The sequence below is a fragment of the Gallus gallus genome, chromosome 1, assembly GCF_016699485.2.
Source record: "Gallus gallus isolate bGalGal1 chromosome 1, bGalGal1.mat.broiler.GRCg7b, whole genome shotgun sequence".
NCBI lineage: Eukaryota > Metazoa > Chordata > Aves > Galliformes > Phasianidae > Gallus > Gallus gallus.
In genome coordinates, this window is record NC_052532.1 from 166,592,890 (window position 1) to 166,607,030 (window position 14,141).

The following is a 14,141-nucleotide window of genomic DNA, read 5'->3' on the forward strand; positions in this document are numbered from 1 at the left end:
CATTTATCTCCAACTCATACACACACACACAAAAAAAAGTACATACCCTTCACAATATTCTCCCTTTGCTACTGAAAAAAATGGCTGGAATTGTTAAGTTTCAAGACTACATACTTTTCCTCCAAAAATACATCAGCACATCTAAGACATCCAACTGATTCACAGCATAAGAGAGCAGTAGAATTTTTATGTCATCAGATGTACTTTGATACCTTAAACAGATTTTTTTTCTACATTAGAAATCCAATTAAAGAGACAACAACTCTGTGTGTCTGCACATGTTTAAGAATCATGATATCAAATCAAGCCTTTATGCAATGAATCATTTCCTTTGTCTGCTTTTGCTTTTTGGCTGGAAGGCTTCAAGTCCAGGAGGCCACTTTTCTGATATCAGAACATGGCCATTATCCAGGAGTTCAGAAGGATGGCACATGAAATATAGCAAAGATTAATCAGTTTATGAAAGAGATAGAAGTGAGAGCAGCAGCACAGAACTACACTTACTGAAAGAGAAAGCTCTGCTCTGTTTTCCAAAGAGCAAAGTAAGAGCCACTGTGGTTAAAAGTGCTTGTTTAAAGGCCAGTTTCATTTCCATGTTACTGGAACAAAAACAAAGTTCAGACAAAATGAAGATTTCAAGTCTCCTGTGGGGGAAGGAAAGGAAGAACAGAACATCAACTTTCTGTTTTCTAGTATTTAAAACCTAGTATTTATGTGACAAGTTCTGTTTAAGTCCAAGTTAAAAGAAAAAAAAAGGAACATAGCATTAGCAATCTTAATTTGATAGTATTCACCTTTGTCTCTCTGAAAAGATAGACAATTAAGAGCATAACTTTGGATATTGGGATCAGGGGAAGGAAGAGTTAGAACGTTGGTTATGAAGTCCTACATAATCCACTAGCAGAAAAGATGTCAGAGAATTTAACTTCTCAGGTTCCCAAATGATGGTTAGCTAATTACTCAGATTGAACAAATACTAGGATTACAAAAGTTATAACCTAGTAAGACAGTGTACAGTCACAAAAAGATTATTATCTCTTTAGCAATATATACAAATAGACAGAAAAATCTTTCAGTCAGGAGAATCATACACAGAAAATTTGCCAGGATAGTTTACAGTTGGAATTATCATCAACACAGAGAATGTTACGTCTGCAATCTTAAATTCGTAAGCTGCAGGGTAACTCAACACATTTAATTTACACCGCTTAAGGACTTGTCTTCAGTATTTTCAGAGCACAGGCCACAGAAGCCTTTACTCTGCTTTCCTTTAGGTTTGTATAAAATTGATTGTTTCTAAAGTTGAACAAACGCATGAGAACTGCAGATCAACAATAATGTTTTTTGCAGAGCTGTGCTCTTCAGTTTTTCCTCAAGCCCACTCCAGCTACCACGGGGGAGCCTTCCAAATGAAGTGTGAAATAGTTTAAAGAGTTACAAAAGTAATGGCTGTTATAAACTCTTTCCAGTTCCACTGTGTTTTATACTGCTGGTGCATCAGTACATGAATACCACAAAGTTGAAAGCTAAATATTTCGCTCTGCTGGGCAATGTGCTGCCTGCATTCAATAAGAGCCAGAAACCAAGGAGCACATAGGGGAGAGCAACACAAATGACTAAAGCTTGGGGAAAAAATGGGCAAGCTCAGCCTAGAGGAGGGACTCAAGGGAGCCAGCACAATTATCTGCATATGAACCACTGAAAGGAAAAGGATCCTTTATATTCAGTAATCAGTGAAGAGAGAATCACAAGGGAAAAATACACAGGCATGTAGACATGTACTCGCACATGTTGTATGGACATGTCTGAGCATATCTTTTCCTCTTTCCATAACACATGTGCTTTATATATATGCTGAACTTATTATGGGAAAGATACAGATGAAATACTGCATTAGATAATATATTAAGAATAATTGACTTCAAGAGAAAAAAAAATACAGGAGAAAATTGCCCAAGAATAATCACAGTCTTCCTCAAAGACAAGCTACAGTGAATTCTGCATCTGATTATCAGGAACAGCGAAGTAAATGCCTCCACAAAATATTATTCTCACTGATGCTCCTATAGAATTATAGAATCGTAGAATTGCTCAGGTTGGAAAAGACCTTCAAGATCATCAAGTCCAACCACAACCTAACCATACTACCCTAACTCTAACAACCCTCTGTTAAATCATGTCCCTGAGCACCACATCCAAATGGTCTTTAAACACATCCAGGAATGGTGACTCAACCAACTCCCTGGGGAGCCTATTCTGGTCCTGTATCTCATGGAACAGCCATATTCTGCTAAGCACTGTGGAAGCTGCCAAATCAGCAGGCTACAGGACTCCAAACCCCATCGAGCAGACAAAAACTGTCCTGTTAGTATTTGTGACTTGCAGCACATGGGCAGCCAGATGCTAACGATAACCAGGAGCCCCAGCAACAGATTTGTTGTGCAACATGGTTGGTGCTCAGGAGGTGTACAGCTCTCATGTGCAGGTTTGGGGTTCTGGCTTTCCAATTTTATGAGCAACAGCATCTTACCAGTTTACAGCTCAAAAGCAAAATGGAATTACCAGTGCTTAACATTATACACTGCCTGAGTAATCCTAGTACTCTTAACATGAGAGACTGAAAATAAAGTGCTTTAGCAGAAAATGTTTATCACCAAAAATCTGTGTCCATGGGTTTGGTCCTGTGGTTTTGCCACAGGCTAGGAGCGCACTTTATTGCTGCAGCTCAGCTGATGTCTGGAAACTTACAGAAATTAGGATAAGTCAGTTCTGTATCTGGTGCATCTATTTAGCTAAAGATTTCATTAAAACACCAACATTTTTGACGTAGTGAGGCCTAAGGATAAAACAAAAGATTATATCCTGCAGAAGCGAACCTGTACTGGGAATAAGTGAGAAGGAAAAAAGCAGCAGAGAAAGATTAAAGAGAAGGCTTGAATCAGAAATAAGCGCTAAAACTACAGACGTGCACGTAAATATCAACTCTAATACCCACAAGCTGAGAACTTCTTGAAATTAAAGTAAAACCAAAACTCAGAACTGAACCTGTAAGAGTTAAGATGGAGCTCAGACTCAGCAGCTTGCTTTGGGCTTGGCATATGACAGCATCGCAGGAAGAATGGCAGGTGCTTCACCCATCAACCCATTTGGTGCAGTAAACCCATCAGTGCTGCAAGACAATCTCAGCCACCTTCTAAAGCTGCAAGGAAATTGTCATAGCAATGGATCAAACCAGCAGCCAAAGGGTAGCTCTCAGCCTAGACTTGGCTTGCAGCACAGCTTTGTTGTGTGCATACACTTGTGGGCCGATTAAAACAACGGAGATAGGCTGTTGTGACTGTGAGGCTGAGCAATGAATCGGGAGAGGAGACTTGGAAACAAGACCTATGAGGAGCAACTAAAGAAAATGAAGATGTTTAGTCTGGAAGAGGCTGAGGTAAGATCTCATTGCTTTCTACAATTACCTGAAAGTTGCTGGCAGTGAAGAGGCTGTTGATCCCTGTTCTCAAGTAACAAGTTATAGGATGTGAGGCAACAGCCTCATGTTGCTCCAGGGGTGGTTTAGATTGAACATTAGGAAGAATTTCTTCTCTGAGAGAGTGGTCAAGCATTAGAACAGGCTGCCCAGGTAGGTGGTGCACTCTGTCCCTGGATGTATTTAAGCATTGTGTGGACATGGCAGTAAGGGACTTAGCTTAGTGATGGGATTCAGTAGGTCAGGCTGATGGTTGGACTTGGGAATCTTGAAGGTCTTTTCCAACCCACAGATATAGAAAAGAGAGCACTGGAGCCCAAAAAGTTCATGAAGTTGGATTCTGTTTATGCTGTCTGCAGATCCCAAATCCGTTCAGTTCCCTTAGTGCAGTGCCAGGAATGTGGTGAGCGTGCCAGAGCCAGCACCTGGAAATCCAAAACACAGAGTATCCCTACTAAAACAGGCCAGGCACTGGGCTTGGCAACATCAACACTGAAATGAGCAAACCACAGAAGAAGTGTCTATGTGCCACTTCTTGTATTAGCCAGCATGCTGGGAGAGCTGAGCAGGTGAGACTCTACCACAGGAAGATTAAGAGCTAAGCCAGTGGAATGTTCACCTCCACTTCTGCCACTTTCTTTTCAACAATATTCACAGAATCATATGCTTTCTCTTCCTCTCCCCTTCAGTACTTTTTGTACTTCTTGTCCTTTTTTTACCCCTGACCATGTGTTAGTTTTCTTACCACAACTCTTCATCAAGTGATGCATGTCAAATCTGGCACAAATTAAGCTCTTCCTAGAATGTCTTCTAATATAAAGTTAGGAGGACTTCCTTCCTCACTTCCCTACACACAGGATGACCACAGCAAGCTCCAAATCTTACTGCAGTTATTCTCCTACTTGGCCTCAGCCTTGAACACTTGTCTGGAGATAAGGCTGGCTAATTGTGACACCAACGTCAGGCATCTCTGAATTGCCTTGCCAGGCTGCAAAGATTAGTGCTTCACCTGGAAAGATACAGAAATGGGAGATTTTTTTCCATGCAGCAAATACAGTGATGAATTCTAAACAAATTGTTTCTAATTCAGATTATACACCTACAACTCCCACCAATGGGCAAAAGAAGAATTTTGAGAAGAATCCTCCTCCAGTTTAGTAGACTAATTTGGAGTTATTACAAGAAGAAATTCCATATTGTGAAAGAAAATAATTTTTTTCAAAAGAACTGCTAAGGACAGACACTCTGTGAGCAAAAGATTGAGAAGTACAGTACTACATTATAGATTTTTTTTTTCAATTCACAACGAAGATTGGAAAGAGAAGGAAAGAAAGCCCTGATGGATTTGGCTTCTGCAGTCAAAGAATAACATTTTTCAAGTGAAGCATTCTAGTAACAGTTCTCCTTTCACATCAGTGAATAAGGGACTATTAGCAGCTGTATGACAATATATCTTCACATTTTATTACTTTGAATTTGATTTTTTTAATAAATATATTTTACCAGAACTGATATCATTTCCAGATTTAAAGATGCCAAAGACAGGATGATGTTCCTGAATGGGGGCAGGGACAACCACAGTTTTATTTTATTTTTTTCAGATGCCAGCTATTTTTCAGCCTCTAATTTGCCCAATTTCCTCCACCTTTTCTTCAGTGCAGACATTTGTTTCTGAATAGATATGAACAGGGATAATTTGGGAAATCACTTTCTACAAGTTAATTTCATGGCACTTAGCAGACGAAGTGAAGTAACTTAAATGCAAGCATATTATTATAAGCAGATTCAAGCACTTGTCATGATGGTGTTTTTTTTTCTCCATAGCCTGAAACTATATCCTGTACAGAACTGGAGGGACCAATGTGCGAAGGTTCATTTCAATTTTTCATTTGAACAGGTACTTTTCATAACTTAATTAGAACCACTTTATTATCACTTTTCAGCCGTATATAAGGGTTTATTATACAAAGGCTTTTCTAAAGCAAGAGAAGAATTACCATCGAATACCGGTTGACCATCTTGCACTTTTTTTGAATGAGTCAAGTTTGAATCTCAGCTACTGGGTGAGATTATAACATTCCACATCCCACATGTATTTCGTGCATCCAATTCACATGAAACATCACCTAATCCCACACTAAAGCACTACTAAGGTGTTTTCTCACTTCCAGTCACTCTGAAGCATAGCCTGAGACATCTAATGGAAAACAACACACTCAACCTACTCACTCACAAGCTTCAACAGAGGCTCAGACTCCTCTTCTGGCAGCAAAACCAGATCCTGGCTGTTTCCATAAAATAGCGAGCAACACATCAATTGGAATAGAGCCACTTCTTGGCAAAGAGTTATCTTTCTTGTGCCCCTCGTGTTTCCTCTACTACGCATATTTCAGAAAGCCTTCAAGGTTAATGCTAGAAGGATCTTTTCTTCTGCCGAATCCCTACAACATGAGCTCTGAAACTTCTCTGTTCAACTCTTTGCTTTCTCAAAGCCTAAAAACCCGGACTATTCTGAGAGCGTGTTAGTAACTTAGTTTTAAGGATAATGTTCAAAGGGACTGAGGGACAATAGGATGAGTCAGTTTTGCCATTACCAGAATGACATTTTAACCTGAAATCTTGCAATATTACTAGCAATAACAAATGAATAAAAATGAATGTTATGATTTTTGTTTCAAGAATAGAGGTCTCTCCTTGTTGGCTTCAGCATTTCTAATATTTTCTACTAATTTCATACAGCTTCATCTCATTCAGAGAATTACAGAATAATGTAGGTTGGAAAAGACCTTCAAGATCAAACCTGACCATCTGCTTGACCTACCAAATCTACTACTAAACCATGTATGTCCCTTACTGCCACATCCACGCCTCTTAAATACACCCGGGGATAGGGGCTGAACCACATCCCTGTGCAGCCTAATCCAATGCCTAACCACGCTCTCCATGAAGAAATTCTTCCTGACTTCCAGTCTAAACCTTCCCTGTGTCAACTTGAGGACACTACCTCATCTCCTGTCACTTGTTACTTGAGAACAGAGACCAATAGCCTTCTTGCTGCCACCTCCTTTCAGGTAGCTGTAGAGATTGATGGTGTCTCCTCTCAGCCTCTTTTTCTCCAGACTAAATAATCTCCATAACTGCTCCTCGTAGGTCTTATTTTCTAGTCCCTTCACTCAATTTGTTGCTCTTCGCCCCAAGAGTAAATAAGAAACCCTAGTCTTTTTCACTTTTTTAAGTGTTTGTTTCCCTCTTGTATTGAGTAGTTCTTCTTTGATCCCACCTTTTTCTCCTTCCTCTTTCTCATTACCTTCATACTACTGCAGACTTTAATTTGTACACTCCTGTTTTAGAATGAATTCTTTCCTTCATCTTATGGAGGCACATAGAGAGAATCTTTCATATCATATAGTAAATTATTTGTGCAATCCTTGTAGTAAACATGTAACAGTTTTCTCTCTACAAGCATCATATAAAGACAAAACAGGAAACAGGGCTTTTAATTATTCTTCCCCAAGAGCTTATCTGGTTTTATATATAATAATTTGGTCACAATCTATATGAATATATTTGATCTATCAGGGAGCTCAGTCTAACCAAATGATTAAGCACATACCTAACTTCTACCACAGGGTTGTATCCCAGACCAAATTTTGGGCAAAAACAGTTACGCCCATGGGAAAACTTCCACTCACCACCCCCAGGAAAAAGAAAAACAGAAAGGAGGACAGGAAGGAAAGAAGTAAGGAAAGGAAGGAAAGGAAGGAAGGGAAAAAGGAAGAAAGAAGGAAAGAAAGAAAACATAGGACCAGTAGCTAAGGTGCTCTCACTGTACTGTGGATATACAGCAGTGTGAAGGAAGGCAAGACAGGAACTTTCATGCTTGGAAGTGGCACAAAATAAATATAGGCTGTAATTCCGGAATGGTGGTTTGCTTTGCTGAAAGTAAGGTGTTAAAATGCCCAAGGACTTCATAGCAGCTTAGCTCTTAATAGTCCACGTATCATTACTAACTAGCAGACCACCATGGGTTACCATGGAAAGCTTCTGATTGAAGCTTATGATCAGCAGGCAGACAGCTCTTGCAAAGCCTGGCTCCACCTTCTTATTTGAGAAAGAAGGAAAGGAAACTGAAATAGCTTTTAGAAGGTGGAGCCAGCTTCCACCAGCAGCACTTTGAAAGGCTGGGGAAAAAAGCAAGCTAAGTAATCTCAAAGCATAATAATAGCACTACATGCACTGTTACGAACAGTTTAGAAAAAGCCGTTTGGGGAAAAAGAACTGTAAATAATTACTTTTAGTTGGCTAAGCACATGTTCACAAAGTACACACGCTACTGACAATTTCTATTCTGTACTATATCTGTGAACTAGAGCTTACACTAGGTGTCAGAGATTGTCACAAAGAAAAAAAAAAAGAGATGGACAGAACATAACTGCCAATAAAACTTAAAATGAAATGAAGCTTTGGTTTTACTTTTGTCAGCATGAAGTTGTTAGAATAGAAGCTGTTACGTGTCCTGGATTGCATTCAGATCAGTGCTGGAACAGAGCCTACTTCCATCTCCTCAGCCAAAAGGAAGTATTTTGAGACTTCCCAGGATGAAATATTAGTAGAGAGAAAACAGGGAGGTGATTTGAAATTCCGGTTAGAAACGATTCCAAGAAACAGATGCTGTGTACATGAATATCAAATGTACAGAACCAGCTGCTGCTGTTGCGTGTATTGCCAATGCTATCAGCACACACATCGCATTCAAGCAGCTCCAGGGGTAAACCATACTATCACAAAACCTTTTAGAAGACCTCAGGTCCCATTTAGAAAGCATTGCTCATAGGCGGGCTTCTCCAAGAGCAGGAGAACATGTTGCTTATGTACTCAGTCTCTTTCGCATGCTCTCTATGAAGAATTTCTACATTTACAGGTGTACACTTTGAGTAAGGTGGAGAACAGGCACCCAATGCAAACAACACCTCCGTATCAGCTAGGCTCCTTTCTACTTACTGCTGCTCTTGCTGTTGATGGTAAGTTGATGGCTGGTTCCTTTGCTCTTCTCCAGACCTCATCAGCTGCTGGGAATTTCCAGCCTCCTCTGTTTGATTGCTATTATCCCTGAGGTAACCCTGAGGGGGAAATCATAGAATCATTAAGGTTGGGAAAGACCACTAAGATCATCTAGTCTAACCATTAATCCATCAGCTCCATGCCCACTAAACCATGTCCCTCAGTGCCACATCTACATGTTTCTTGAACACCTCCAGAGATGCTGACTCCACCACCATCCTGGGCAGCCTGTGCCATTTCCTCTTTCTGAGAAGAAATCTTTTCTAATATTAAACTTGAACCTCCCCTGGTGCAATTTAAAGCCATTACCTCTTGTCCTAAATGGGGTGCTGGAAGTGGCCGCCGTCCTGTACCTCCTGCCATCCCGTATGACCTGCCTTCCCTCCACCCTCTGACTCCAGACATCCTTGTCAGAAAGGAGGGCTGCAGCTAAGGCTAGGGAAAAGCTCTAAACTGAGTTCCTTTATTTCAGTTTCAATTCCTCATAAGTCCCACCCCTAGAGGGACTTTCTGCAGGATCTTCTAGCTGAACATCGATTTGATCATCCAAACCACAGCACTGTGTATGCCTAGAGGTGGAGTCACTGGCTGACTGGAAAGCTGATTTGTGCAAGTAAAAACGGACAAGATTATGTGAAATCTCTGAATAGATCGTAAGTAAGGGGAAGTCTGGCTGATAGCCATATTTATGGCAAATTTTTTACCCCAGCACTTCAAATTCCCTATGAGAGGGGGGAACAACCCTAGGTTTTTTGTTGACTTAAATTTTGCAGGAGTTTATGTAGAAAGATGAAAGTGAAACTAAAAACTAACTGATAAATCCTAAGGCAATGGTTGTACAAGACTCCAGTGCTATCTTTCAGTTCTGCTTAGTCAGAAGTTTTTACTTTAATCTTCCTAATTCTAACCCATGAAATAAGAACAAATATACAATCCTTTTAGGCATAAATGAAGATCCCATTAGAACACCATTGTATCAATCAGATCAGGTACAGTGGAATCTGAAGGGCTGGTGAAAACTAGAACCAATCCTAATAAAAATAAAATAAAATAAAATAAAATAAAATAAAATAAAATAAAATAAAATAAAATAAAATAAAATAAAACAATGATGGCAGCTCCTAACCCAGGAAAACCAAACTAATGCAACTTTATGCAATGGAGCTAAGGTAATCCAGTTCCATACATGCAGATGCTGTCATTTTTTGTCCTCAAGCTGCACTAAAAAAAAAAAAGGATCTGTGACCAGGTTTTCTGACTGCCCAAACTGTCAAGGTCTTACAGGTCACACATGCTTACAGAGTGGCAAGATAGAATGCCACACAGTGAGCCACAGAGCTGGCACAGATGGGGGGATAGATGCTAGTTGCCCTTACACATGCCTGGGTCATTATTTACCATGGTTGCTCATACAGCCTGTCTTGCTTTGGAGACTGAGAGGCCAGAGCGGGGCACAGTCCTTCTTCCTCTATGTTGTTTAAAGCTGTATACTGTAGACAGGTATGTCTGATCTGTAAAACATTGCTGGGTCTTAGCTGTGAGACTTCTTTTATTCCCAACAGCCAACATTAAGAAGGTTTCTTGTTTCAAGGTGTTCCACATTGGTCTGGGAAAGAGTGTCTCTTCTGCCAGAGGTCTTCAGGAATTGCTATAAGAGCAAAGGGCTTCACAGCCTCAGAATAGCTGTGTGGATTTATTCTTTTCAGGTCTTCCCAGAGAACACAAATGTTTTGGCCTGGATAGTGACTGGGAAACTAGATGTAAGGCACCTGAAAACCTGAATTATCCCCCTAGTTTTACAGGATGCTGTTCAGGTTGTCAGGAGGCTGGAGACTTGCTTATTTCGCTTCATGTGTGCTGCCAGATACAGCTAAATGCAGGCCCTGAGGAATATCTCTTAACACATGAGGTGCAGAGCAAGTGTTTGGAAAGTCATGTCTGAGGACTGCAAAGATTTGTGGGATAACAGCTGTGCCTACAGGCATCCTAGTTAGTAAAAATCCAGCTCTAACATCTGGATTCTTCTTAATTCATGCAGATTTATGTCTTAACAACACAAATTTAATTACCAAAATTGATTATAATTAATGCACACTGCTGCTGAATCTTCTATCCCATATTGTTATGTAAAATTCAGATCCAGTAACTGTTTCTTGCTGAAACTGAGAAAGTTTTGGCTGCAAACAATAACTACAGAATCTAAACAGGTTACATGTATATTGCTCAAAAAGAGAGGGACATAAAATGAACCCAAGTGCTAGAAACAAAACTGCTCACATTGTATCAGTGAAAGTTAACCTCTTAGTTCTGTATTGGACAATCCAAACTAGCTCTGACTCTGAGGATGGATCAGGCCAACAGAACTCCCAGAAAGTCCATATAGATATGATGGTACCAGGTTTAGATTTCTCCATCCCACACAGTCCTCCAACACTGTCCCAGCAATCTCAGCATCTCAAACACATCAGTCAGTCACCCCTTCATCCTCATGCTACTAGAACACAACGTTTAATGGGTCACAACACATCCCTCATGCTATTTCAGACATATTAAGATAAAACATCTCTCTAAATAAAGTTTTAGGGTCACATCAGTATCACCTAGGGCTCTCAGGACACTTAGAGCTGGAGTACAGACTCCTGTATGAACTACTGACTCCAGTAGGCTCCTTCTAGCCTTGTCGGGGCTAAATTTACATGGCCTACATGTGAGGAAGTCCATGATAGTTGGACTTAGGACAAGGTATCAGTCTCTGGCCTTATTTTATTTAGCACTATAGATGCTAAATAGATGCTAAAGAGTCCATGCTTCCTGAATATCAGAATGCCAATGCATTCAGCATCCTGAAACCTGTAGCCTGCCACCAAATCTCAACCCTTCCCAGATCCTCTGTACGAATTTTAACAGAGTACGTACATTTTTCCAGACCCAACAAATACTGGCTGCCCATTATATTCCACTGTTTATGTTCATAGTTGTCTGATGTCCCTAACTGGGTCACATGCTGCAGTGTATTGGGCAAGGATGGTGGCTCAAATCCTCCCTGCCAATGGGACAGAGAAGAGAATAGGAAAAGGAGAAAACTCATTTGACAAAGTAAAGACAAATGAAACACTTATCAGCTATTGTTGCAGTCAAAACGGAGTTGGCTTGAGGAATTTAACTTAATTTCCTGCCAATCAGCATCAGTATTTAATTACTATTTTGAGTACTGAAAAACCAAGACAAACATTTAAGCACTTTGGGAAAACACTTTTCCACCAACTTTCACAGTCCTCTTGTCTCCTGTTCTAGTCTCTACTTAATCCTTTGTGCTGGACACCTCTCCACAATCCTTCTTACTATTGCCGGTAACGTAGTGAATTCAGTGTGAGAAGAGGTCAGGGTCTGTGCACTGCAGTTTCTCTCTGCCATTTTGTGTTTCTCACAAGTTTCCTATGTTCCCTTCTGCTGTAGGGAACTGCATGTTCCATGGGCTGCAGTCCCTTTGGGGGTGTGTCTGCTCTGATGTGGGTTCATTCACATATTGCACTCCTTCTGGGAAGTACCTTCTCCAGTATAGGCTTACTCTCAGTCAGCTGTCCTTTCAGGAGTGCACCTGATCCATCATGAAGCCCTAACCTTGTTGTTCCCTCCTCTTTTCTGTTCCTCTCTCTCTGTGGTAATTTTCCCCCCTCCCCCCAGGTTTTTAATGTTTTCCCAGAGATACGACCAACTTGGCTGACAGGCTCAACTGTGTCTTGTAGTGGGTCCACAGTGGAGCTGGCTGAAAGCAGCTGTGTCTAGGACAAGGCAGCCCTGGGTCTCTCATACAGCTCACCCTCCATGCCTCAGCTTGTGTGTACACATGCTGCAAGAGGTTCTCACCTTATCTATTTCAGTAGAGAAACAAACCCCAGTAGGTACAGAGAGTAGCTTTTCCTTTCTGTCACATCTGCTGTTTTTCAGTTCTTTCAGATTCTCACTTTTCCCGTCCTGCCCATGGGAGATACATAGAGGCCAAGTCTACTGGCCACACAGCATTTACAGATGAATGACCAACCTCTACTTACTGAGCTGGGTTCTAGAAGAAACAGGATACTTTAGTCTTCTTCCAACAGTAGATCAATCTTCTAACAGTAGAACAATCCTTATACAATGTCATTAGCAAAATCAGCCAATTAATTGTGAATAAGTGGGAACAGTGGTCACTTCCCAGTCTGTCTTTGATGAGTGATAGCAGTTTTCTTCAATGGCAAGGCCTGGCCAGGTTTTTCACTAACTTCTATATCATTTTGGAACAGGTCTCTGTGACCTCATCTGCTGAGTGTTCTCAGAATTTTCTTTATCAGCTTTCTCTCTCCAACTTTTCACGGCACTGCCATTGATAATAGGCAGAGAAAATGTCTGTTTACTTTGTAGAGTCTTTAGGCAGTCACAGAAGGCTTGAGAGCATATGGTTTACACCAGAGCTAAGCACACGTGATCTGATTGCACTTAATTAACAAAGAAGGGCAAAAATAGTCTTTTTTTTTTTCTTGTTTTCTTCTTTACTTTTTAACATAAATTGCTTAACGTGTAGCATAGATGTGTCTTGATATCAAAGAGAAGGAAGGATTACCAAAATGAGAACCTTCTAGGCAGGAGAAGAATAGAGAGTAAATCCATATAAGCTTCCTAGAATTTACCATGACTAAAAAACATTTTGTATTTATTTTTCTTCTTTTTTTTTTTCTTCTGTAAAGCTGTTTCCTTCAGCTATTAGCATTTTTTTTCCTACTTTGTAGGAGAAAAGTCTTCAACAGAAAATGATTTTGAATTGAGAAGTTTCTTCAGTGGAGATGTAAAACACTAAGAGTCACCACATTCATTCCCTCTACTGTGCTTGTTGTGAAGTTACAATAATATAACAAAATAATTTCTGGAGAGGAACATTCTATATTGAAGTATTATTTGCATTTAAGCAGTACCACAGACTACACCAAAAATGAGAGATATCAGTGATCCTTTCTCTCTATAAAGAGTACTCACAATCCTGGTCAGCAACTTCATCCTTTTTGGGGAATGTCAGATAGGATAGAACTTAAAAAACAAATAGTATTAAAAAGGAAAAACAAGAAATATTTATAACAGTGTCAGGTCCCTACTACTCCTTCCCTGAAAACAACTATTTACCCTTCATTATTTCACAACTATAGGCACTTTTAATTAAGAGTTAAGATCTTCATTTAATCCAGAGAGACTAGAAGCCTAAAGCTGGAAGAAAAGCTTCCAGTTGCAGGGGACTTTTGAGAAAGATAGACAGCACAGACTAGATTTACTACAGCCCAGCTCTCTTATTATTTTTTTCCAGGAGTCAGCAAATGGTACTGCTTTTGCTGTCAGCTGAAATACTTAGTCCTACAGCTGAAAACAATGCTCAGGGGTTCGTAAACATAGGTTTTCACCTGGATGTTTTGGCTAAGTACAGACGGCACACAGCCAAATGCACTACACAGCACCTATGTGCTCATTGGAGTATCGTTCTATATTTTAGGGATATGACAAAGGAATGGCAAATGCACACAGAAACATATCCATAATTAGCATTGCATATAGTGTTTTTATACTGAGGTGGCAAATTGGA

At 40.2% G+C, this 14,141-nt stretch overlaps 1 protein-coding gene across 1 annotated transcript in view; it reads right to left on the reverse strand.

The window, feature by feature from the left end:
• The window catches only part of EPSTI1 (epithelial stromal interaction 1), a 52,620-nt gene extending 43,647 nt beyond the window's left edge, over nucleotides 1–8,973 (reverse strand). Inside the window, exons 1-2 of the mRNA XM_417033.7 lie at nucleotides 8,846–8,973; nucleotides 8,477–8,595 (exon numbers count right to left, since the gene is read on the reverse strand). Of these exons, the coding sequence (XP_417033.3) occupies nucleotides 8,477–8,595; nucleotides 8,846–8,941 (215 nt within the window). The 5' untranslated portion in view covers nucleotides 8,942–8,973. The remainder of the gene's footprint in view (nucleotides 1–8,476; nucleotides 8,596–8,845) is intronic.
• Between the last annotated feature and the right edge of the window lie 5,168 nt (nucleotides 8,974–14,141).